This window comes from Emys orbicularis, chromosome 2, assembly GCF_028017835.1.
Source record: "Emys orbicularis isolate rEmyOrb1 chromosome 2, rEmyOrb1.hap1, whole genome shotgun sequence".
Taxonomy (NCBI): domain Eukaryota; kingdom Metazoa; phylum Chordata; order Testudines; family Emydidae; genus Emys; species Emys orbicularis.
This window is the reverse complement of record NC_088684.1, coordinates 218,472,549-218,496,916: the sequence shown is the minus strand read 5'-3', so window position 1 is coordinate 218,496,916 and position 24,368 is coordinate 218,472,549. Positions and strand designations below refer to the sequence as shown.

The window sequence follows — 24,368 nt, the reverse complement described above, 5'->3', positions numbered from 1 at the left end:
TCATCCACGATCCAAGCTGCATCCCCTAATGATACTACTCATAGTACCTTCTCACAGTAGACTGTCAAGCTCTTCATACTCTGAGCATCACTCTTCTTTTGTGCATTTTGGTCAGTAATGAAACAGTTTAAAAAGTTGACAGGTAAATTACTATCACAAGGCTGCAGAGCTACCATGTCACTGAAATGACATAGGTACATTACAGGCTCTCTGCAGACTCAGATCCCACGTTTCCATTAACCTTTTCTGTGAGCTGCTGAGCATCCCTTGTGAGGTGCTGTTACCCTCACCACCTACTGGCTTAGAGTATCTACCACACATTTGAATGATGTATAAAGAATATCTATAATAAACATGATTATTGCATTGCTTCACATTTTAAGGGTTTCTTTGCACCCATAGGGACTAGATTTTTTTTTTTTTTTAAACAAAAGCTTAAATTTTGGGATATAAGATGGCAGACACCAGCACACTGCAAGCCAGTCCAATTCAGCCCCTGCTGCTATCACACTCAAATATTTGAGATGCTAAATCACGGTTTGTAAATTGCCACAGGCCATGCATGGAATGAAATGGACTTCGGAAGTGCAGTTTGATCAACTCATTTAAACTAAAAATGAGTATGAATACTGTAAATCAAGCTTTCATTTATGTAGCATTTAAATTAGTATTATGCTAAATCCAGAATAGGTAATGCCAGCAAATATCACATATTACTGTGCAATACAAAAATGCTTTGGGGACTATTGAATATTGTTCCTTGGCTTTAAAACAGATGAAGCCATCAGTTCACTGAGAATTGATTAACCCCATGTATAGATAATACCAGACAAAAGGGAAACCATCATAGAAATAGAGATGTAAACTCCTCAATTGATTAAATAATTACAGTTTGAGAGGGAAGCAGTGTTTTAAATATATTCTCTTTCAGCTTTCACAAAGTTGGCCCCAATCCTACCAGCTACTGCATACAGGCAAAGGGGATTGCCTGCCAGGATCCAGCTGTAGGATCAGGGATTTGTTTTCCAAATCTCTCATTCATTTCACACTGCCCTTAACATTTGGTAACATCAAAATCCGACTCCCTGGGCTTAAATCTTGACTTCAGAACTCTTCGCTTAGGCTTGGTCTACACTTACCCCCCAATTCGAACTAAGGTACGCAACTTCAGCTACGTGAATAACGTAGCTGAAGTTCGAAGTACCTTACTTCGAACTTACCTCGGTCCACACGCGGCAGGCAGGCTCCCCCGTCGACGCCGCGGTTCCCCCGTCAACGCCGCGGTACTCCTCTCGTCTAGCTGGAGTACCGCAGTCGACGGCGATCACTTCCTGGTTCGACTTATCGCGTCCAGACAAGACGCGATAAGTCGAACCCAGAACTTCGATTCCCAGCCGCCGAACTAGCGGCTGGGTGTAGACATACCCTTAGTTAACTAATGCATATATCTAAAATGATACAAATACACTTTTTGACATTTCCTATTTATTTATTGCTTTTTCTTTCTTCCATACACCAAGGTATAAGGGTTTTCTGGGGAAAATCTCTTGTTTTATATTGGTCCTTGTGAGGGTTTAAGTCCCTTGTTACAGGGCAACAAGAGTCCTAGTGGCCAGAGTCCATAGAACCGCCCCGGGTTGCAGGGCAGCACAGCCTAATGGCCAGAGTCCATAGGCTAAACCCTTGTTACAGGGCCACACGGCCTAGTGGCCAGAGTCCATGGAACAAGCCCTCGTTACAGGGCCGTAGGACCTTACTACTGGCTCAGCAGGGGGGGTCCTACCGAAACACGCTGAGGCTTACCAGGGGCAAGGTACCAGTCCATCACCTCCCCTGGGTCGCTTCCTACCAGCTTGGGAGATGGGGTCTCCCACGGATCCCAGGGTTCTCTCCAGGTCTCCAGGTCCATCACCTCCCCTGGTTCCTCCCGCAGTAGGGGTTCGTGCCGGTCTGTAGAAGCCTCTATTCCCGGCAGCTTCAAAAGTGTCGGCTGGTCCTCTGCAGGAGCTTCCCAGTTAGGTCCTTCCCCTGCAGCCACCAGCCCAGACTGAGCTGAATTCCCTCCCTTTATACTCCCTGAGCACTTGGAGCATGCCCAGTACGCACGGGGCGGGACTTCCTCCGTCAGAGCTACTGGTCTGACGTCAGTGGGTCCAGTGCGGGGCGGGACTGCCCCGTCACAGTCCTAAATAAAATATACAAGAGAGACCTCTTAATATACGTGATTAACGTGAAAACAAACCATTCCTCAAGTCATTTTTGTTCAAAAGGACACCCTCTGAATTTATTTGTCCCCAAATTCTAAGGGTGAAATCTTGGCCCCAATGAAGGCAATGGCCAAATTCCTATTGACTCAAATGGGGCCAGGGTTCCATCCAAAGATCATAATAACAAAACTTCAATGAAAACTAGTTGTTGTTAAACAAATAAATATTCCCCTATAAAGCAATAAGCCAAAATACTGTATCAAAGGAACCTAAAAGTGAAATTGTGACTATAAACAAAATACTGATACTGACTTCATTGATTTTCATCATCTAAGCTGAGAGAAATGCAAAAAGTAAACAAAGAGCATAAAAAGGATGAATATATTGGACTGGGATTCTGCACCACTGAAGACTCAATGCGAGGTGGCACTTGGAGGTATAAAATGCTGGATTGATCTCAATGTGCTGTTAACTTGAAACCTAGGTATTACAATTAAATATCAATATAGTTGAATAGTTAACTACTGATAGTTTTAATAAAAACATCCAGCATGTGTGCTTATCCCACAATCCCAAATGTATACCATATCTTCCTAGGTATTAGTAACCCAGCTACTCAACTGTTAGACAACTTCTACAATGCACTGACAGTACCATCATCTGTGGCATGTTGAAAAGTGAAACTGTGAGGATAGCATAAAATACATTGAAATGAATATACAAATAAATAATATAGAAGCTCCTGTACTGCATGCATTTTTCATTTTTGTATCTCATTCATTAAATTAAAATATAGGTTTTAGTGAAACTGTCAAAGAATTTCCTATCTTCTGCACCACAGTGCCGCAGAATCCAGGAATTTTGCTGCAGATTTTGATTCCAGCTTGCCACATTGTACGCTGATTGCTATTTTGCATGAAGCCACTTGTGGAAGGAGATAGTCATAGGAAATGGAACTCTATTAGTTAATATTTTTTTGTTAATATCTCTTGTGAATGTATTTTATATGCTTTTCAGTAATCTCTATTGTAGTCCTCAGTGGTACTTGGCAGATGTATCCTTCTGACAAAATCTATTAATGTGTTATCTTATGAAAAATTTATTCTGTTGAATGAATAAAAAGCTTTGCTTAGTAATCGAATATTGACAAACAATGAACTAGGTTATGATGTGCCATTAATATGCTCCTTAAGTCAGCTTTCTGCTTACACTCAAGAAGAGTATTAATAACCTAAATAAAACATGCCCTAGAGTGCCTTTATACAAAAGTGAAACCTTTCTTTAATGGATCACCTAGGGGACCATCAAAAAATTGATTGCCTAATTGTGCTTAACAAAAGACTGATCCAAAGTTTACTGCAAAATTGAAAACCTTGGAAATGCTCTAAAGCAGTGTCATCAAAAGCAGAGCTGCCCCCTGGACATCTCATTCCTCCAAGCAGGTTTCACTTCAATTACTCTTTCCCATTTAAGACACTACCAAATAACTTTTTGCCACTGAAACCCAGGTTGGGCCCCTAAGATTCAGCTGTGAATCATTTGTCCACACTTAATGTGCAAAAGTGATTCACTTAGAGAGAGAGCAGTGGGTACAATATGGTCTCTTGGTTTTTTTTGTAAACTGCTTATACTTCTGCCAGGTTCCCACGCAAGAGCTGTGCTAGTGCTACCATGACTCTCTGCCCTTTACAATAAGAACATAATGTACATATTGGGTCAGACCAATGATGCATCTAGCCATGTACCCTGTCTCTGACTGTGGCCAGTAGTACCAGAACTTCAGGGGGAGTGTACAGAACAGGGCAATTTTGGAGAGCTCCACCCATCCTCCCCACCTGGCTTTGGCAGTCAGAGCTTTAGAGTTGCCCTAGGCATAGGGTACATCCCGGATCATCTTGGCTAATAGCTGTTGATTGACCTATTCTCAGTGACCTTATCTAGTTCTTTTTTTAACCCAGTTATTCTTTCGGCCACCAAACCTCCCTGGCAATGAGTTCCACAGGTTAGTTTGGTGTTTGTGAAAAAGTAGTTCCTCTTGTTTGTATTCAATCTGCTTCCTGTTAATTTCACCAGGCGATCCCTGGGTTTTGTATTATGGAAAAGCATAAACATTTATCTATTCACTTTTTCCACACCACTCATAATTTTATAGACCTCTATCCTATCCCATCCCCACCCCCCCAATCATCTCTTTTCTAAACTGAACAGCCCTAATCTTTTTAGCCTCTCCTTGTACGGAAGCCATTCCATGCCCCTGATCATCTGTGTTGCCCTTCTCTGTTCCTTGCCCAGTTATCGTTTTTGAGATGAGGTGACCAGAACGGGTCACAGTATTCAAAGAGTGGGCACGCACGCTATGGATTTATACAGTGGCACTATGTTATTTTCTGCCTTATTTTCCATCCCTTTCCTAACACTGCCTAAGAATGTTCACCTTTTTGACCACTGTGGCCTGTTGAGCTGAAATGTTTGGAGAACTTTCCATGGCGATGCCAAGATCTCTCTGGAGCAGTGACGGTGAATTTACATGCCACAATTCTACATGCCTATCTGGCACTATTTTTCCAGATGTGCATCACTTGGCAAGGCTCACTGCTGGATTTCAATGGGGTCCAGGGGCCTGCCCTTAGCAGTGAGGTAATAGTAGCCCCACCCACCCCTCCCCAGCCTTGCACCTTGCACCTTGCACCTTGCACCAGGCCCCGCTTCCACCAGTGTTCCCCCTCCTCCTGGCACCTCCCCCCTTCACAGCCCTTTGGCTAGGCCAGCAGCCCACAGGGAACAGGTCGGCAGGGGGCGGAGCGTCCTCCCGACGTCACTCCGTGCCGCTCCAACCAGCCAGTGGGTGTTCCCGCCCCGAGAGGGGAATCGCTCTGGGGACATCCCAGCCGGCGGCGGCCAATCAGGAGCGGCTGCATGCCGGCAGGGCACTTGGCCAATGGGGAGCGCTGTTACGCGGTTGCCAGCCGGCCGGCTTGGTCCGCTATCTCTGCCGCGGGATCAGCTGTCCCTGCTCCAGCGGCAGCCGCGCGGCGCCCTCCTGGCCGGGAGGTGAGGCTGGGATCGCCGGGCCGGGCGCGCTGGTCAAGGGGGGGGTCCCCGCGGCCCGGCTGCTCATCACCGGGCAGGCAGCTGGGCGGCTGCATCTGGGCCTTGCGCCGCCCTGGGATGTCCCCCTGCAGTGCCCGGCCTCTCCTCCTCCGTACCTGCCCTGGGGCTGCAGCGGCCCGGGGTAGCGCAGCGCTGGTGTGGGGAGCCACGGACCTAGCACCGCTCACCGTGGCTGCTGGACGCGGGTCGCCTGCCTGAGCCGTGAAAGCCGCCTGGGCAGGGAAGCGCCCTGCACCGCGCTGGAGCTCCCCTCTAGCTCTGGGGCGGCGATCAGAGACCCCTGCAGCCGGAGCAGGCATGTGGGCCTTCTCGCAGAGGCATTGATCCTGACTGTTCTCCACGGCTCTGTCCCCAGCAGTGGGATGGCCGCCACCACTGCCCTTGGAGGCAGCTATGGAGCCAAGTACAGCGGAATTAAGACTTTTCCAGCCTAAATATGCTTTTACTCCTCCATCCGCACCAGAGCGGATGTTTATAAGCCAGGGGAGCAGCCACTAAGAGAACAGGAGCAAAGGGGAAGGGCAAATGGGGGTGTAGCTGGTGCAAGAAAGATGGTGAAGGAGCCACGGAAGCCACAAGGCCAGGGGGAGTGAGGAGGGATATAAGTAGAGTTCATCAACAAGCACTGTTGAGATTTCCTTTAACACTTGCTTTCTTATTATTCTCTGTATGGTAGATGGAGACTCCCAGGAGCTGTGTTTGTACCAGGTCGGGTGGCGGTTTGGGAGTCGGTACCTGTGGGGAGGACAGTTTCCTGTATTTTGCTTATGGCAGTAACCTGCTTCGGGAGAGGATCCTGCTAAAAAACCCATCTGCCACTTTCTATGCTGTAGCCAACTTGCAGGTCTGTATCTATGGGAGAGATGGAACCCTGTATTCTCCATTCTTTGCCCTTTCCTTTATATGTGCCAAAGAAATTTAGCCTTAATCTGTGTTTTAGTTATAGTTTCAGGAATTTGGGGAGGAGGCATAGCTGCTACATTAGGGAAAATGTTTGTTACATTTCACTAACACTTTTATTTTTAAGCCTGTAGAATATTGAAGTATGCTTTGTGAATCTCTAAGCTCATGTCTGAACATTACCTGAGTAGTGCTGCTGCTGCCTTCATCCCATTGCTTCATAGGCTACCTGAATTGAAAATACTCTTTTCAGGGACACTCCAGGCACCAAGCAGCATGTAACTGGAAAAGTTCTTAGAGCCCCTCTTAGATACTGTATCCTTATATGCTTAACACTTATATAATACTGGCCACTGGAGGCTCTCAAAGCACTTGGCAAACATTACTGAATTAAGTCTTGCATGTATGAATGAGAGAAACATTATTATGCCCATGGTTAGAGATGAAGAAATGGAGGCATAAAGCCTTAAAGTGACTTACCCAAGGTCACCCAGGAAGCTCACGGCAGAGCCAGAATGTAAAACCTGGATCTCCTGACTTCATGTCCAGTGTTCTAACAAGATCATCCCTTACCCTTCATAATTCTGCTTTTTATTTATCAATTCTAAGCTGCTTGACGTTTTGAATGTAACCACATTGCCCCCAAAGTCAAGTTTTCCAGTCATCTTGGCTACTATCGTGAACTTCTCATCTCTTAAGTGCATCTAAAACTGGGTATCCAGTCAATATCAGACCCAGAGTCAGTGTCATGTAGCTTATCCTCCAGGGGGCAGACTGGAATCAGTTTTGGTGAAGATCTTTGTATTAACCCTTTGAATGACTCTCAGAAATAATAATGGAAGGTCTAAAAGTCTACAAATCCTGATTGGCTAAGAGTTGCATTTTTTTTTTTTTAAACAACCCATGTTAGCAGATCAAACATTGTTAAAACTATGAGGAAAATTGTGCTGAAGTTGTACTTTAAGCAGGATATAAATTATCAAACAGCATAAAGTGTAGTGCAATGAAGACTTCAAAGAACTCCTTGGAAAAATATTTTGCTACATAAGGGCACTTCTTCCTGAGAGAGAACTCCCACTGAAACCAATAAGAGTTTGGCTGAATTAAGAGTGCTGGTTAGGACTTCCTATGCTAGAATAAAGAGTGCCAAAAGATGCAAATGAGATATCTGAAAGAGAGAGATTAGTAAACAAATTTTGTTATTAGGAGCTAGATAAACTCTCAGAATCAAGACATTTTTACTTTAGTCCAACAAGTTACTAACTTCTCATTTTTCTTATGCCTCAGTATTGTAATATGTGTGGTATTCTTTGATGGTTCTACTATTCAAAGTGGTGCTGCACACTACTTGTTTCAACAAATTTCACTGAGGCTGGAATGACTTACTCTGCAGTTTCGTCCTGGAGTCCTGGACAAACTGGTGGCCGAAAGGAAACTGGGACAGCTCGGTTCCCTGGCATATAAATAGATGGGAGCAAGCCTCTCCTTCCCAGGGAGAGGGTGGTTTTTAGTATCTCTTTCAGAGCCAGGCCTAGCACAGTTCAAGGCTTTTTATGCTGTCTTGTCTGGGCATAAAGGGAGTTTTTCATCAGTGAATTGCAACTTCACATTTCTTGCAAAAACATGATTATTTTGCTGGTTTCACTAGAAGTGCCAGAGGATTATTTGTGCATATTTAAGTTAGGGTTGAAATGCACTGACAAAGCCTTGTTGGGAGAGCCTATTAACCTCAGCTGAAGCCAGTACTACTATCACTATCTGACATCTGCAGGCAATACAGTCACTCATAAATGTGTCATAAAATAACAATTACAATTCGTTTTGATTTTTAATGTTTCCACAGTTTTTAAAAATACATTCCAGTGCAAATAGTTGCTTTAACAACAAATATACCTTCCCTTGCGCGTCTGAAACCCAGATGTTTGTAGCGCTAGGGATGTGAAAGTGTCTGCTCTCCAAACTGAGAGAGAGACAAAAAGTAAATGGAAGATAGTGACACGATTTTTTTTTTTAATAATTTTTACTTTGACCTCAGATTTTACTAATAATCTAGATAATGAAATTGACTTGTTTACAATATCTGACTTAAGCTGAAAGTATCCCTTTAATGTTAATCACCAAAACTAAGGCCATGTCTACACTAACACTTATGTTGGCAAAACTTTTTTCTCAGTCCGGAGTGTGAAAAAAAAACAGCCCCCTGAGCGACATAAGCGCTCACGTGCACAGCACTATGTCAGCCAGAGATGCTCTTCTGTGGACATAGCTACCGCCGCTCGTTGAGCTGGTTTTATTATGTCGACAGGAGAGCTCTCTCCCATCGGCATAATGCGTCTACACAAGCTGCATGGGTACAGCTGTGCCACTGTAAGCTTGTAAGTGTAGACATGGTTTTAGTGAACGTACCTTCCATAATTTTGGGATGCAGTAATCTTAATGGTCTAGCAGCTGGGATGTATTACTAAATTTTCATTGAATTTGTTAAACAGCTATCAAATGTTAGTGTATAAAGTTTTCTTACACAATATTTATTGTTTAGAGCACCTTTGTGTAAGAAGTTAATGTAATCTCCATGACAGTTAAATAAACTACCTTGCTCATTCAGATTTAAGCCACTGATCTAGACTTACAGTATAAAAGATCTTAACAGTTGCATTCTTTGTTTATATCAACATATCTATTTGAATGACTTGTGTATGGTGGTCTAGTGCCAACTGAAGGGAAAGACGAACTCTATCAGAGGGTGTCTGAAAGTTCCAAAGACTACTGTGATCAATATCTAGCATATGGTCATAAGTGTACTCATTCAACCACCAGTCTTCTGGCAATTAGAACCTGATCATCTGAAACGCTGAGCACTTTCAAATATCACTGACAAGTCAAAAATGCTCAGCACATCAGAGGCTTCTCAGCACCTGGCAGGATCAGGCCCTGAAGGAGGAGTTGAAAGTAGCCAAGTGCAGTATCTCTAACAAAAGAATGTTGTGTGAAGACTTTTTGCCCAATTGCAGCCTTCAGTTTGTTTACTGACTTTCAGGGTATGCAGTAAATATATTATGTAGCAAAGCATGTTAACTGTTCTGATCTGGCTCTCAATATCTGGTTGTTTAGAACAGACCTATGTCCTAGCTGTACAGTGTGCTTACATAGGCTCCCTTTTATCCACTGCTCCATACTCATTCAGTTATACTGTGTTTCAAAAAGAACGGAGATCTCAGAATGAAAAGGCACTACCCAGATTAACAATTGACTTCTGGTAATTTCTGTACAGTGAAACCAGGTAAGGCTAGCAAGACAAAACCAGCCTTGGAATAAAAGGTTAAGGATGCTGAACAGGAGTGTTAGCTTTCACAGAAAGAAGCAAGATAGCAGTGTGTAAAAATGAAGCAATCTGAATTTTGGGGGTGGGGCTGAGGGAGTGGACATGAGTGGTTATGGTAAATGGACAAGAGAAAACAAGGAACACAAGCAACAGACAAGTAAAATTGGTTCAGCATTTAGGAGAGAGGCAAAAAAATGAAGGGCATGAGCCCAAGTAGTGCCCAGACCCTTTATTTCTGTTAACTCCCATAGGCACTGGAGGGGCAGATCATCTTGCAGAATCAAGTCCAAAGTGGTCTTAAAACAAAACAGGAAAAACTTAAGAAACGATCGAAAAATAATTAATTTTTATTAGAGTATCATCAGTGTGCTCAGTTCTGTAAAAACCAGAAAGATCACCTCTTTAAGGGAAGGAGGGCTCAATCCTGCAAACATTTGCCCATGTCTGTAACTTTATGCCCGTGACTTCAGTGGGACTACTGGTGTGCATACCGTTACTCATGCTTGAGAGTTTGCAGGATCTAGCCTGGAGTCTTACACTCTGAAATCACTTTGTAGCAACTCATGGAATGGCTGAGGATTAGCATTCATTTAGGTATGTTTCTGTTTTAGAGAGCACTTTGAGAAAAGTTGCTTTTTGGAGGGTTTAGTTGCACTCTCTCATATATGGGGCATATTTTGCAAAACCACCTGTTGCATCCTCATGTCTTATTGAAGATCAGACAAGAGCCTCCAAAGTGTACAATTGATTTTTTTTTTAAGCCCTTCAAATTTCAGAAATATTTTTAAAGATTGAAAAACATATTTGAGCAGATGTGTAAGAGGTAGCTCACTTCAGAAATTAAAAACCTTAACATAATTAAAAACACTTTAAAGGGACTTCAATTTGAAATATAGTCAGTTTTAAAAAAGGAGGGGGTTGCAGCTTAAAAGTAGTTTAACGAACTTTGCTTGTTCTTGAGTGATCCAGTCATTGGTGTTGGTACAATTACGTTTTCCTACCTTTCTTTAGAACGTCTCTCTACACTGCTGCTGGATGAAAGGCCCACACAAACTGGAAACTGGCTGACAACTGATTAGTCACTCACCGTTTCCACGATGTGCTGAGTGCTGTTCGATGCACAAAGTAAAGCTGAAAAAAATAGGAGGAAAAGTTTTACTGTATTTTATTTTACAGGAAACTACAGCAGGGGTCTCAAACTCAGTTTATCTTAGGGCCAGTGCCAGTCCTCAAATCCTCCCAGCGGGCCAATAATGTCACTGAAGATGGTGTTCGGAAAAGAAAACGTTTCTATTGTGTATTTTTTATTTTGAATTTCTTAGAACTAATAAAAGTGTCATACAACTTAATAAAATTCTTCGCCTGCTAGAGAGTTTTTAGTGTTTGCCAGACACCTGGCAACGCTTCAGTTCTGTCAGTTTGTTGATGTTTGGCCTCAGTGACTGAGCAGTTGGAACCTTCAGGATTGCAGCAAGGTGTGCATCAGATGTTTATATTCATTGTGGAAAAAAGTGGTGCTGCCTCCATGGCTGACTCTGCCTGGCAACTAGTGATGGTATCTCTGTCCCTCTCCCCCAGCCAATGGGAGCTTCGAGGGGCGGCGCCTGTTGCAGACCGAGCCGGCAGCGTGGCTGGCTGCATGCGTCTCCTCTGCGTGCGCAGTGGGTAGGTTCTCAGGCTGCAGATGGCCCGCGGCCGGGACTTTGAAACCCTTGCTTTATAGTAAAGTTAGGTTTTACTTGAGAGAACAGGAGGTGTGTGGGTTCTAAAAGAATCTCAATTTTGTACCTACAATGGGTTTTATAAAAAAAAAAAAAAAAAAAAAAAAAGATGAAAATATCCCTTAGAAGTCTCTCACCTATTGTTCTTACAGGTAACTGAAGAATTAGAATTAGAAACTTTTTTCAGTTTACTTTGTGCATTTGATAGCACTTTCTGCCTACTCACTTTTGTTGGTCAGTTTCAGTTCCTTTTTTTTCTCATATGCTAGCATGATGACTTCTCACATGCCCTGCTCGGGGCGGTTCAGATGCATGCTCTTCCTTACATCCTTCAAGAGGGTGTTCACGAGTAAAAGCAGCACCAAAAGCTGAGCAGGAATAAGCAGCTGACGGGCATGTACACGGAGAGGAAGGGGACAAAGAGGAGTACTCGGCCCTGACAGGTTTGGTGCTGTGGCTCTCAGGCCCACCCAAAAAACCCTTCCAAACCTTTGAAGGGCAGCAGAAAACCATTATGGAAACAGGATTTTAACTTCAGGAAGTCACTGACATCCCTTTAATGTTACTGTATTGTATTTCATGTAGAATGTGTCTATTATGTTGAGATGAGGTTGTGGCTTTTTCTCTGCCAGCCCCATTTTCTAGCAACTCTTTAGGAGAATTGTCAGTTGTTTGGCCTAAAACATAGAGATGTGCCCAGATCTGGGCCCAAATTTCACAATGCAGCTCCATCATCACTAAAAATGAACCTACCATACCTTTTTTCCATCCCCAAACCAATTATTTTTCTTGGGGCCTGATGAAACTCCCAGTGAAATCTGCAGAAAGTAACCAATTGATCCCAGTGGGAGCTGGATCACATCCTTAATGAAGGAAAAGTAACTTCCTTCTTTGTGGCTATGCTGGCTCTTCTTGTAGACTTTGCTTAAGCTAGTACTTTGTTAAGAAAACCCAAATCACTAAGTGGAAATTGATCATTTGTGTTGGTTTAATTTGCAGGATTTTAAACTCGTTTTTGGCAATCATCAAGGCAAAGCAAGTTCTTACTGGCATGGAAGTACAGCTACCATTGTTCAAAGCCCTGGAGACGAAGTGTGGGGAGTAGTATGGAAAATGAACACTAGCAATTTAAATTCGCTGAATAAGTAGGTGCATTTTAATGTCTTGTGTCACTTTAGAGAAAGCAAGGCAAATGCAATGGTTATTTTTCAATAATCAATGTGGTGGGTTTGTTTTGGATCAGGGAGAACACATTGGATTCTAAAACACAAATTTGTATCTTAGAGCTTGGCTGTGGACAATGGATTGTGTGATGTGGTCTGGATGAAAGCTGGAGGCATGTAGGTAAGTATAGTGGTCAGTAGGTTTCCGGTATAGGGTGATGTTTATGTGACCATTGCTTAGTAGCACTGTAGTGTCTAGGAAGTGGACCTCTTGTGTGGACTGGTCCAGGCTGAGGTTGATGGTAGGGTGGAAATCATTGAAATCTTGGTGGAATTCCTCAAGGGCCTCCTTCCCATGGGTCCAGATGATGAAGATGTCATCAATGTAGCACAAGTAGAGTAGGGGGCATAAGGGGATGAGAGCTGAGGAAGCATTGTTCTAAGTCAGCCTGACATCAGGAATCATAACATTAAAAAACCGGTAGGAGAACACTTCAGTCTCTCTGGTCACTCAATAACAGACCTGAAAGTGGCAATTCTTCAACAAAAAAACTTCAAAAACAGACTCCAACGTGAAGCTGCAGAACTGGAATTAATTTGCAAACTGGATACCATCAGATTAGGCCTGAATAAAGACTGGGAGTGGTTGGGTCATTACAAAACCTAAACTTAATTTCCCCAATACTAATTTCTCCCTACTGTTACTCACACCTTCTTGTCAACTGTCTGTAATGGGCCACTCTCTTACCACTTCAAAAGTTATTTCTCCTCCCTTGGTATCCTGCTGTTAATTGATTTATCTCGTTAGACTGACTTAACGCTTGGTAAAGCACCCCACATCCTTTCATGTATTTATACCTGCTCCTGTATCTTTTACTTCATACATCTCATGAAGTGGGTTCTAACCCATGAAAGCTTATGCCCAAATAAATTTGTTAGTCTCTAAGGTGCCACAAGGGCTCCTCCTTTTTTTTTTTTTTTTTTTTTTTCTGATACAGACTAACATGGCTACCACTGAAACCTGTGATGATTCAGTTATCCCTCCCCATGTAAACCTGTCCTGCCCCCGTTCAGTGACAACTTAGATAGCTCTGTCACCTATCAAATTGCTTGCCTGCCTGCCTGCATGCTGGAGAGCATTGAGGCAGTACATGGCTAAGAACCTCAGAAAATCATCCCCCTCTTTTGCAGGTGCCTTAATAAGGATTTAGGAGCCTAACTTTAGACACCGTTTGGAAACTTTGGCCAGAGCTCTGTACTTCTTGTTTTATTACAGCTCTTAGTGGCCTAGTCTATAAAACTGAAATTTCAACTTGCACATTAATGGTGTATAATGAGTCTGAATCTGCAAGGGGCTGAGTGCTCTCAGCTACCACTGACTTCAGCACCTCACAGGATCAGGCCCATTATGAATGCTTTCAGGATTTGAGGAATAAAATTAATGTTACAAAGTTTAGTTTGGAGACATTGGAATTAGATTAAATCTGAGCAGTAAATTACCTTGTATACTTCTCACTGGGGAGAAGTCCTCACTCTTTCTCCTACCCAATTCTTCTCTGCACCTTACTGCTCTCACTAGTGATCATACTATAAGATCCTGTCTCTTTTGTACAACATCTTAACTTGCCATGCGTTCCTGAAACCTAAAATACTTCACAGAGCTAAAGATCCCATAACTATTTCTGTCTATGAGGGAAGATACTGCCCTTACCAGCACTGTCAGGAAAGAAAGGTTGATTGGTAAATAATTGTAATTTGTATTGTGGAGTTTTAAATCACTTGCTCTTATTTTTTAATCACTTTTAATGCTAGTAAAAGGTACCTGATTGGCAACTCTGGAGACTCAACTGTTCTAACTCAACAGAAAAGTTACAGGATGGGCATTAGCACTGCTGGCTTGCTCCCCCGACAGTTCATGAATAGGTCCTAAGGTGATCTTCAAAAGGAAAGAAACTGGATTTGTCCTCTTTGCTTCTTTATGACCTATAAAGAAAACCTGATTTAAAAAAAATCTAGTGCTAGTCTTTTCACTAGATATTCAGGTTTTATCTGCCCTGTCTTCCTAGTGATCTGGTATAATTATGATGGAGTAACCATGAAGTAAAAAGTGATAGGAAACTATTTTTATCAGATGTTAAACATTTGCTTTTTGTGTGTGTTAATATAAACTTTTTCCCTTTCTGCACTCCTTGCCCTCTAGAAATAATTTAATTACCAGGATTTTTACCTGTTAAAATACTTATGTTGGTTTTTGTTCCGATAATGTGTCAGTGTCCTTTTAAGGACTATGGCCCCAATCCTGCAAAGGCTTACATTATGTCTGCACTATGGACCTTGCAGCGGCACAGCTGTACCGCTACAGCTGTGCTGTTGTAAGGTCTCCTGTGTAGCTGCTCTTTGCTGACAGGAGAGAGTTCTCCTGCCAGCATATTTAAACCACCCCCAACGAGCAGCGTTAGAGATGTTGGCAGTAGAGCCTCTCCTGCTGACATAGCACTGTCCACACCAGCACTTTTGTTGGTGAAATGTATGTTGATCAGGGGTGTGTGGTTTTTTTCCACACCCCTGACCGACAAAAGTTTTGCTGACAAATGTGCTAGTGTAGACAAAGCCTTAAATGTGTAGAGCAGGGATAGGCAACCTTTCAGAAGTGGTGTGCCGAGTCTTCATATATTCACTTTAATTTAAGGTTTCGCGTGCCGGTAATACATGTTAACGTTTTTTAGAAGGTCTCTCTCTATAAGTCTATATTATATAACTAAACTATTGTTGTATGTAAAGTAAACAATGTTTTCAAAATGTTTAAGAAGCTTCCTTTAAAATTAAATTAAAATGCTGATCTTACGCCACCAGCCTGCTCAGCCCACTTCCAGCCTGGGGTTCTGTTCACCTAGGCCTGCAGGGGGCTGAGCGGGGCGACTTGAGGTCAGGGCAGAGGGCTGGGGTGGATGTGGAGGTGCAGGGCAGAAGGCTGGGTGTTGGGGGGAGGTGCAGGGCAGAAGGCTGGGGGGGGTGTGGAGGTGCAGGGCAGAGGGCTGGGGGGGTGGTGGAGGTGCAGGGCACAGGGCTGGGTGTGGGGGGGGGTTCAGGGCAGAGGGCTGGGGTGTGTGTGGAGGTGCAGGGCACAAGTCTGGGTGTGTGTGGGGGTTCAGGGCAGAGGGCTGGGGGGAGGGTGGGGGTGCAGGGCAGAAGGCTGGGGTGCTCGGCTCGTGGGGGTGCTCCCAGACCCTCCCCTGAGCGGCTCATGGCAGGGGGCTGGGAGGGCTATGCCCTGTTCCACCCCCTCCCCAAGGCCCGTCCCTACCTCTCTCTGCCTCCTGTACGGAGCAGCGAGCACGCTGCCGCTCGGCTCGGCTCTGTCGCCAGCAGGGAGATGGGGGAGGAGGAGGAGGAGGAGGGGCCGGAATGCACCACGTTGTGGGAAGAAACGGGGGGGGGGAGCGTGGCTGCCGCAGGACCAAGCTTCTGCCTCCTGCCCCCGCAGGGGAGAGCGGTGGGCGGCGGGGGGTTAGTGGGGCGGGGGGCCGGGACACCCCCCCCCCCCGCTCTCCCCTGCAGGGGCAGGAGGCAGAAGCTTGGTCCTGCAGCAGCCAAGCTTCCCTCCTCCCCCTTCTTCCCCCAGCGTGGCGCTTTCTGGCCCCTCCGCCCCTCCTCCTCCTCCTCTCAGTGGGCAGGCAGCGTGTCACTCAAAATCGGCTCGCGTGCCGTAGGTTGCCGACCCCTGGTGTAGAGTTAAGCACAGACATCAAATAGTCCTGCTGAAATCAGTGGAACTGTTTTCTCTTTGTAGTTGCACACATTCGTAAGTGTCTGCAGGATTGGGACATAGTTGTAGCTAAAAAATAGATTAACTTTCCTTAAATTATGTTGGATTATTAAACCTGAAAAATCCAGTTTTGCTTTTTACTGTGTGTGTTCACTTTTTGCACTTTTTCTCAGCATGGACAATGAAAGTAGTCTTTGTTACTTCTGTTTTTAGATAATGTGTAGTCAATTTCACTTTTAGTTCCTCATTTACTAGCTAAACAATACAATGCTTGGGTTGCAAACAAGGGAGAGGGATCTTTGTGTCTTTGCTTTCCTTGGTAGCGCTTCTCTTGATTGTAAGTTTTTGAAGGTTTTGTCTTAGCCTAAAATTTACATTTCATAAAGTTTGTTTGACCTGACACTTTTTCTTTTAAATCCCAGCAAAAGACATTATTGGCTTCTCATCTTTCTTCCCCCTGCTATGACCCAGAAATCTGTTTCTAAGGTTTACATTCCATTTGTTTGTAGGCTGCAATCGTCCTGTTAGTTCCATGCAGGCATATGGGTCTGCCTGCAGTGAGCCAGCTGGGGCCATACTCTGCTAATATGTTAAATCACTTGTAAAAGTGATTAGATGTTGTTTTCATTTGAAAATATAATTGGTCAGATACTCGGATACCATTGTGATGAATACTGCTAAAACCTAGACAGGGTATTCGAAGTGGTCACATTTTAACCTGTCGTGTTCAGCTAAGCAGTTAACTATCGTATCTAAATTCTATCCCTGATCTCATGACATTTGAACTAAGTTCACCCATTACTGCCAATTTATTTAGATTTGTATTAGAAGCTAATTTTAACTTTTTAGCACTGTGTTTTTAATCCACTGTCCTCCCCCTGCCAGGGCCGGCTCTAACTTTTTTGCCGCCCCAAGCAAAAAAAAAAGAGTGCCGCCCTCCATAGCGCCGCCATAACACACCCCCTCAGCACCGTGCCGCCACCCCCCCCCACGCAGAGCGCCGTACCGCCGAACCCCCCCCAGCGCCGTGCCGCCAACCCCCCCCCAGCCCCCTGTGGAGCGCCGCGCCGCCAAACCCCCCCAGCCCCCTGTGGAGCGCCGTGCCGCTGAACCCCCCCAGCCCCCCGCGGAGCACCGCCGAACCCCCCCCCCCCAGCCTCCCGCGGAGCGCCGCCAAACCCCCCTGCTGACCCCCCCAGACCCCCGCAGAGCGCCGCGCCGCCGAACCCTCCTGCTGCCACACACACCTCCCACGGAGCGCCGCCAAACCCCTCCGCGGAGCGCTGCCGAGCGCCACTGAACACCCCCCCCCCCCCCCCGCGGAGCGCTGCGCCGCCGAACCCTCCCGCCGCCACACATACCTCCCGCCAAGTGCCGCTAAACTTTTTTGCCGCCCCAAGCTCCCCCCGCGGGAGCGCCCCGCCGTGCCGCCACCCCCCCCCCCCCCCGGAGCACCGCTGCCGAATTCCCCCCCCAGCCGCCAAAACAAAAACAACCCACCCCACCCCCCAGCGCCGCCCGACCGATAGACGCCACCCCAAGATTGGCCGCCCCTTACCAGCGCCGCCCCAAGCACGTGCTTGGTCGGCTGGTGCCTGGAGCTGGCCCTGCCCCCTGCCCTTGGGCAAATCTTTCTTTTGAAAGAAACTAGTTATGGCGGTTCTCGATATAATCTTGTAGCTCACTGCTATTGTGCAAGTTCTACATACAAAACTACAAGGTCTGGGCATGTTGATGGGTGTGCTGGGTTGTTCACAAGGATGTGCTTTTCCCAAGAACTGTGGGAGTTTCCTCACTTTAGAATTATCTCTATTTAAAAATAATTAAAGGGGCAAGGTAAAATTTTGCAGTTGTTTCATTATCAAAGTGGAACTTAATGATTCTGGCATTGTCTTTTAATTCTCATAATTTCGTTGTGTGCATATTGTGGATTATCAAATTTTATTTATATACCAAACATTAACTGATTCCCAAGAGGTGCAGAAAGTAACGTTGCTGTTAACTTGCATGGTTACAGGGATAGGCTTGCTGTTACGCTATTTGTTCTGGATCTAAAAAATAAGCCAATGGTATTGTTCACTTTTTGATTTCAGTACTCCGAGATACAAGTATTGATCAAAATTATTGGAATACATTAATATAACTCAGTACTGCAGCCGAAAAGCCACCTTGCATTTAACATGCTAAAACTCACCTATTCAAATACATGTTAGTTTTCTCCCCTGTATTGGTGGTTCAGAATGAAAGGAAATGTTTTGATTCTTTACAGGCAAGAAGGAGTTGAAGATGGTATTTACAGTCCAATAGAAGTCAACGTTCCAACTCAAGAGGGAAAAGTACTGACCTGTCGAAGTTATCAGATGAATGATTGTGTCTGTGATCTCCCATCACCACAGTATAAAAAAGTAGGCATCATCTAAAAAGAGCGTGAACTGAAGTGGATATTGTATTACTACTTGCCACTTATAATAGTCTCTTACAACAGCATTTGCTATATAGCATAGTCCCCTTAAAATAGCATTTCAATTCTTTCTAAATGTATCAAACCAATACATCCCTATTGTTAGTCTGCTGACTTCAGTGAAACTAAACAAAAGGTAAATCTGGGCTATTGTACGTAAAGCAAGTGCTCTCACCCATGAATTGCTTCTTCCTCAATTCATTTGCAACCACCTGTGAGGTTGCATCAGCTGCTCAAAAGCACTAAGCACCTTTACAAAATAGTTTGGGATAGAAAAGATCACTGTACTAAACTGAAGGCACAAAGGGAATTTTAGTGGACAGAACTTAACACCCTGACCTGGAATCTGGCAAGGACATAGATATTAATATCTCCACTCTTGTAAAAAGTGCCATAGAATCTTTCATGACTAAAGGTAGTTAGTATCTTGGCTTGACATCTCCAACATCACAGGCCCTGTAACACTGTTCTGGGGCATTGGTCTCAGGGGTGGCTCCAGGCACTGGGGCAGCAAGCCGCGGGGGGCAGCCTGCTGGTTGCCATGAGGGCGGCATGCCTGTGGGAGGTCCGCCGGTCCCGTGGTTTCGGCGGCAATTCAGCAGCGGGTACGCCAAAGGCGCAGGACCGACGGACCTCCCGCAGGCATGCCGCCGAATCCGCGTTACCAGCGGACCTCCCGCAGGCACGCCGCCGAAGGCTGTCTGACTGCCGTGCTTGGGGCGGCAAAATACATAGAGCCGCCCCTGATTGGTCTAGTACTTCTTCTTAGCATATGCGCAGTGTCCCTCAAGTGTCATGTGACCAGGATTCATCACTGAATTTGGACTGCTGGTTGGATCATTAGCTTCCCTGCTTGGGCCGGGTACTGCTGGGGAGCACGACGTGTACGCTGATCTGTGTCCCCGGATTTAGTACTGGTTTGGAAGAAAAAGTTCCATGTGCGATGTCACCAACACCACTCTGCAGCACACTGACTCTTTTTGGAGGTGTGCCTAAGCACTGAGCAGTCCTGACTTGCTTAGCTGGTGAGGTCTGAGGCCCTATCCAGAGGTGGTGTGACTACATGTCTAGAAATGTTTAGCTAATCAGAATTACAGATAAAAGCAACAAGCTACCATAGTGACTTTCTACTGAAAATAACTAACTGGGCTTGATCCTATAACTCCTATGCATATGTCACACCTTTTGCCCTGGGGTCCATCCATGTGGATCAGCTTGCAGGATCAGAATCTGTTTTTTTTTGTTAAAGAACGCTAACCCAGGCAACCCTAGTGTGCTGGCAGCCATCACTTCCCCCTTACTTTTCTCCCAGACAGATCTTTGGGGCGGGCTGTTTGAAGAAATACAACTATGCTAATACAAACATCAAGGTTGATAATTTATATATAGTCTGGGGCTCTCCTTGCCATACTGCATGTATACCAAGATAATGGAAAAACTGATCTTTTATTTGACAAACAAAATTACCCCTTACAAGTAAAACTTTACAAGGCAGTCATCTAACTGTATACACTGTAATATAATACAGTACTACATATGTACAGTTAGTCATGTATTTTTGTGACAAAACTGACTGTTACGGGAATTGTAACTTCCTGGCTTGTGTATTTAAATTCTCTGCCCTACGTTTTTTAACCTACTAGGCAGAGTCTGTAATCACAATAGTATCTTGCTGCCTGAGCTTTTAAAACATGCATATGTATCTGTTTATATTAGTAATTATATCAGTTCTCTTTTCTCACTGGCTTCCCTCTCTCAAAACAATTGTATTGTCAGGGACTCAAACCAAATTTGACTCTTCGTTGTAGTTGCGTCAACTCTGACACTGCCTTCTGTAAGGGAAGTGTTCTCTCAGTCTAATCTCTCTTAGTTTTCTTATGGTTCTCTTCTACCTTTTTCTTCTATGTGAAAGGATTTTATTTAAGAGGACAAGTAGGGCTGTTCATGTCATATGGCTGTGTCAGTGACTAAGTGCACTGTGTGTACGTCTGTGTGGTATCTTCGGTACCTGGGATAAGCGGTTTTTATTTTTGTAACCTCCACCCCAGTAATTTCCTGTATTTTTCTTTTCACTTCCCATGAATAGTTTTGGCTTACACTACACACTTTTTCATTTATCTTATGTGGGGGAAGGAAAGCTTCAGTAAAATAAACAGTAGAGAAACTGTCTTCACGTATGCTACATCTAAATGGCTTCTTTGCTACTGTAGTTCTTACTCATATTCACCACTGTCCATTCAAATTAGAAAGACCCAGCAGCTGTTGGTGTACCATCTCAGGATTTTTCTGTAATAACTCAAGCGTTATAATTACTTCTCACTTAGAAGAACTTATGCTAAGGCTGGTTGAAGACTGAAATCCTATATCTTAAAGGTGGAAATTAATTTGCTCCTGGGGGAATTCTGTGCCAAAAAATTAAAATTTTTGTGCACAAAAATTTTAAAATTCTGCATATTTTATTTGTCAAAATAATGCAATATAATCACTCTGGTTTCAATTATTTTGGTAATTTATTTAAACTACACTACAATGGATGGAGAATGGGAGGAGGGCGCATTGGAGGAAATCCCCAAATACCTAATAGTAATGTAGATAGGTTTCACCCTTTATTTCTAGTTATTAGTCAACAAATATATGCAGCCGTATGCTCAATGTTACATCATAAGTAATTGAAGAGTAAGTGAGGACTGGGGAATCAAACTCTCAATTTATATTGGCTACTGACCATCTCCAGAAAAGGAAGTAGAAAACAATTCATGGAACACATTTTGATAAGAATTTTTTTCAGTCCAAAAAGTTAGACCAGTTCTGATCACTAAAGGAACATAAGCATTTATAAGGCCCTACTGTCCTTTACACCACTCTGGCAATGTAAAGGAGCCTTAAAACTTTTACACCTGTTTTATATTCCTGGGGGAATTCACAAAGACAAAGCAGCATTCACTAAGCAGGCAGGCTGCTACATTCTGCTCTGCTTGAGGGGACAGAGCCTGTCCTACACCTGCCTCCTCAGAAATACCTCGAAGCTCTGCCCCTCCACGCTGAGCATGCTACAATAGTGAGCGAGAGGGACAGTCTGTCTCTCTCTCACACGACTGCCCAGCACAAGCACCAGCACCGCGATGATTTATGTCTCTACTGGCTGCTCCGGACACATAAACCAACCTGCCTGTGCTGCCAGGGAGGGGCATGTGACCGCTCTTGCAGCTTCCCTTTGCTTCCCTGTCAGATGTCCTATTTCTGTCAAAGAAATCTGTGGGGGACATGAATTCTGCGCATGCACAGTGATGCAGAATTCCCCCAGGAGTATTAATTGAATCATTAAGTGCCTGATCTCTCAGTGCCTTACACAGTAGCCTCCTAGGGGTTTTGTACTAGTACCCATCCTGGCAGTATCTGAGCTGCTTCAGGTTAATTATATTGGCACTAGAGAGATCGTTAGTAGTCTTCATGGTGTCTTTGGCTGCCTTCCTTTTTCTGGTTAGGTAGGGTGTACATAGGGTTTTGTTTTAGTCCCATCACCTTAAATGGTACTATTTTTACACAAGTAAAGGTTTGTGTGATCCAACTCTTTTATTGTAAAGTGATGTTAAAAGTTTTTCTTTTAATTGTAGGTCATCTGTATGGGTGCAAAACAGAATGGCTTGCCAACTGCCTATCAGAAGAAATTAGAAGCTATAGAAACGAACAACTATGCAGGACCATTATCAATCTTTGAAGAAATTGAAGCTGCTATTAAAGAGAAGGAAACAACAACTCAGTAGAAAAGTATCCCCAAAATATTTCCAGTTCCACTTCCTTGCCTGATTTAATTCTATAGCCTGTGTTATACCGGAGGTCAGATTAGATTATCACTGTGGTCCTTTCTGCTCTTGGAATATATGAATTTTTCATTTTGATTTAGGCATCTGTCTTCTCAATATACTGATTAGCAATAATTTCCTTCTTTGATAAAGAAGGGCAAACTTGACACGTTTGTGTAGTTCAGTAAGGTATTGGATTGAATATGCAATTTAAGGTCCTAAGCTTGCGAAGACCTATGTACATGCTTAACTGTATGTACCACATCTAAAGCTAAGCACGTAAATCTTTGCAAATTGAGCTTAACTTTCTGTAGTTCTCGTACAGTGCTGGTAAAGTTCATATAGTTCTTTAATACATCTATAAGCAGAACTAAAGAGAAAAGCCAGCTTGGTAGTCATGTGCACATGCTGCTGTGTTCTAGGATTAAGAGTTGCAGGATCAAGCTACAGTTCTTAAGTGCTGTGCACACAGTTCTCCAAGCAGGTTTAAAAGAACTTTTTTTTCCAAATGTACATAAGGTTCATTGGGATGCAAAGCGGGGAATTAAGCTGATACCGATTTGGATTTTTACATATCTAACTTCTGTAGCAGGGGTGCTGAGAGTCATTGAACCAAACTGTAAACCCTGTATATAATGGAAACCTCTTCAAGATGGGGGGGTGCAGCAGCACCCCTTGCACCACTAGTTCCAGCACCTATGTTCTGTACAGCAAGATTTTTTTTTTCTTTCTTTGTCCAGGAGGTGTATCCATTTGCTTTTAAAAGTTAATCATTGGCTACTCTTTACCTTTTAGCTGTGCAGTCAACCCTTGTGTACTAATATGTCATGCCACTGGATACTGGTCACTTAAAAGTCAGTTTAAGCAAGAAAAGAAAGGAATTTAAAACACAAATATTTTCCATAGAAAATATTATTTTGAAAACGTTAGTCTAAGACAGTGGTTCTCAAAACCAGTCCGCCGCTTGTTCAGGGAAAGGCCCTGGCGGGCCGGGACGGTTTGTTTACCTGCCGCGTCTGCAGGTTCAGCCGATCGCGGCTCCCACTGGCCGTGGTTCGCCGCTCCAGGCCAATGGGGGCTGCGGGAAGTGGCGCGGGCCGAGGGACATACTGGGCACCGCTTCCAGCAGCTCCCATTGGCCTGGAGCGGCGAACCGCGGCCAATGGGAGCCGCAATTGGCCGAACCTGCGGACGCGGCAGGTAAACAAACGTCCGGCCCGCCAAGGGCTTTCCCTGAACAAGCGGCGGACTGGCTTTGAGAACCACTGGTCTAAGAGGCAACTCATGCCCTTAAGGAAGTTACCAGCGAAGTGTAGATAAATCTCTGCATTAAGCATCTTCACATAACTTTCATATGACTTTGTATTATGCCTCTAATTTCATACAACTTTGTATCAGATCCTTATATAGAAAACTTTGTATTGAGCCTTGGTATAATGTTAAATGTCTTTTTGCTAGGAGTAGAATAAGATCCCCCCCACCCCCCTTTTAATCAATTGCCCTGTTGAATGAACCAGGGCTGAATGAGTAAAGGCGTGGAAGGCAAGCACCTCCAGACTGCTGCAATAGTTGGAGAGGGGAAGGAATCCAAACCCAAGAACAATAAAACTTGTCAAGTGGGCTCACTAAAGAACAGCAGACATATTGACGGCCTTGGGGGTTAGAAGCAACCACCTTCTTTTGAAAACACTTTCTTTGACTAGCATTGGGACAACACCCAGAAAGAAGCAGCACAAAGGACCAACGGACACAGATACAGATTTTTGAATCTGGTATAGATTTGCATGAGAGGGAAACTGCTATAAATGTGAGGTGTCTTGCAGAGGACCCTGGGTCTCGTCTTGTCAACATCGGAGCATCGATCCGGATCGGCAAAAGCCCGGCTCCACCCCTCCCCCATCTAACTCACCTGGC

The 24,368-nt window shown here is 44.4% G+C and overlaps 1 protein-coding gene across 1 annotated transcript; it reads left to right on the top strand.

The window, feature by feature from the left end:
• The first annotated feature begins 5,123 nt into the window (after positions 1 to 5,123).
• Positions 5,124 to 24,111, top strand: GGCT (gamma-glutamylcyclotransferase). Its single transcript, XM_065399868.1, has 6 exons — positions 5,124 to 5,258; positions 5,995 to 6,162; positions 12,261 to 12,406; positions 18,460 to 18,595; positions 22,266 to 22,419; positions 23,972 to 24,111. The coding sequence occupies exons 1-5, from the start codon at positions 5,124 to 5,126 to the stop codon at positions 22,413 to 22,415; spliced, it is 735 nt and encodes a 244-aa protein (XP_065255940.1). The 3' UTR covers positions 22,416 to 22,419; positions 23,972 to 24,111.
• Positions 24,112 to 24,368: the final 257 nt, after the last annotated feature.

Coding starts and splice junctions, on each gene's coding strand:
- GGCT (XM_065399868.1), top strand. CDS start 5,124: ATGCCGGCAGGGCACTTGGCCAATGGGGAGCGCTGTTACGCGGTTGCC. Junction 5,259..5,994: donor GGCGCCCTCCTGGCCGGGAG/GTGAGGCTGGGA, acceptor TCTGTATGGTAG/ATGGAGACTCCCAGGAGCTG. Junction 18,596..22,265: donor CATCACCACAGTATAAAAAA/GTAGGCATCATC, acceptor TTTTAATTGTAG/GTCATCTGTATGGGTGCAAA.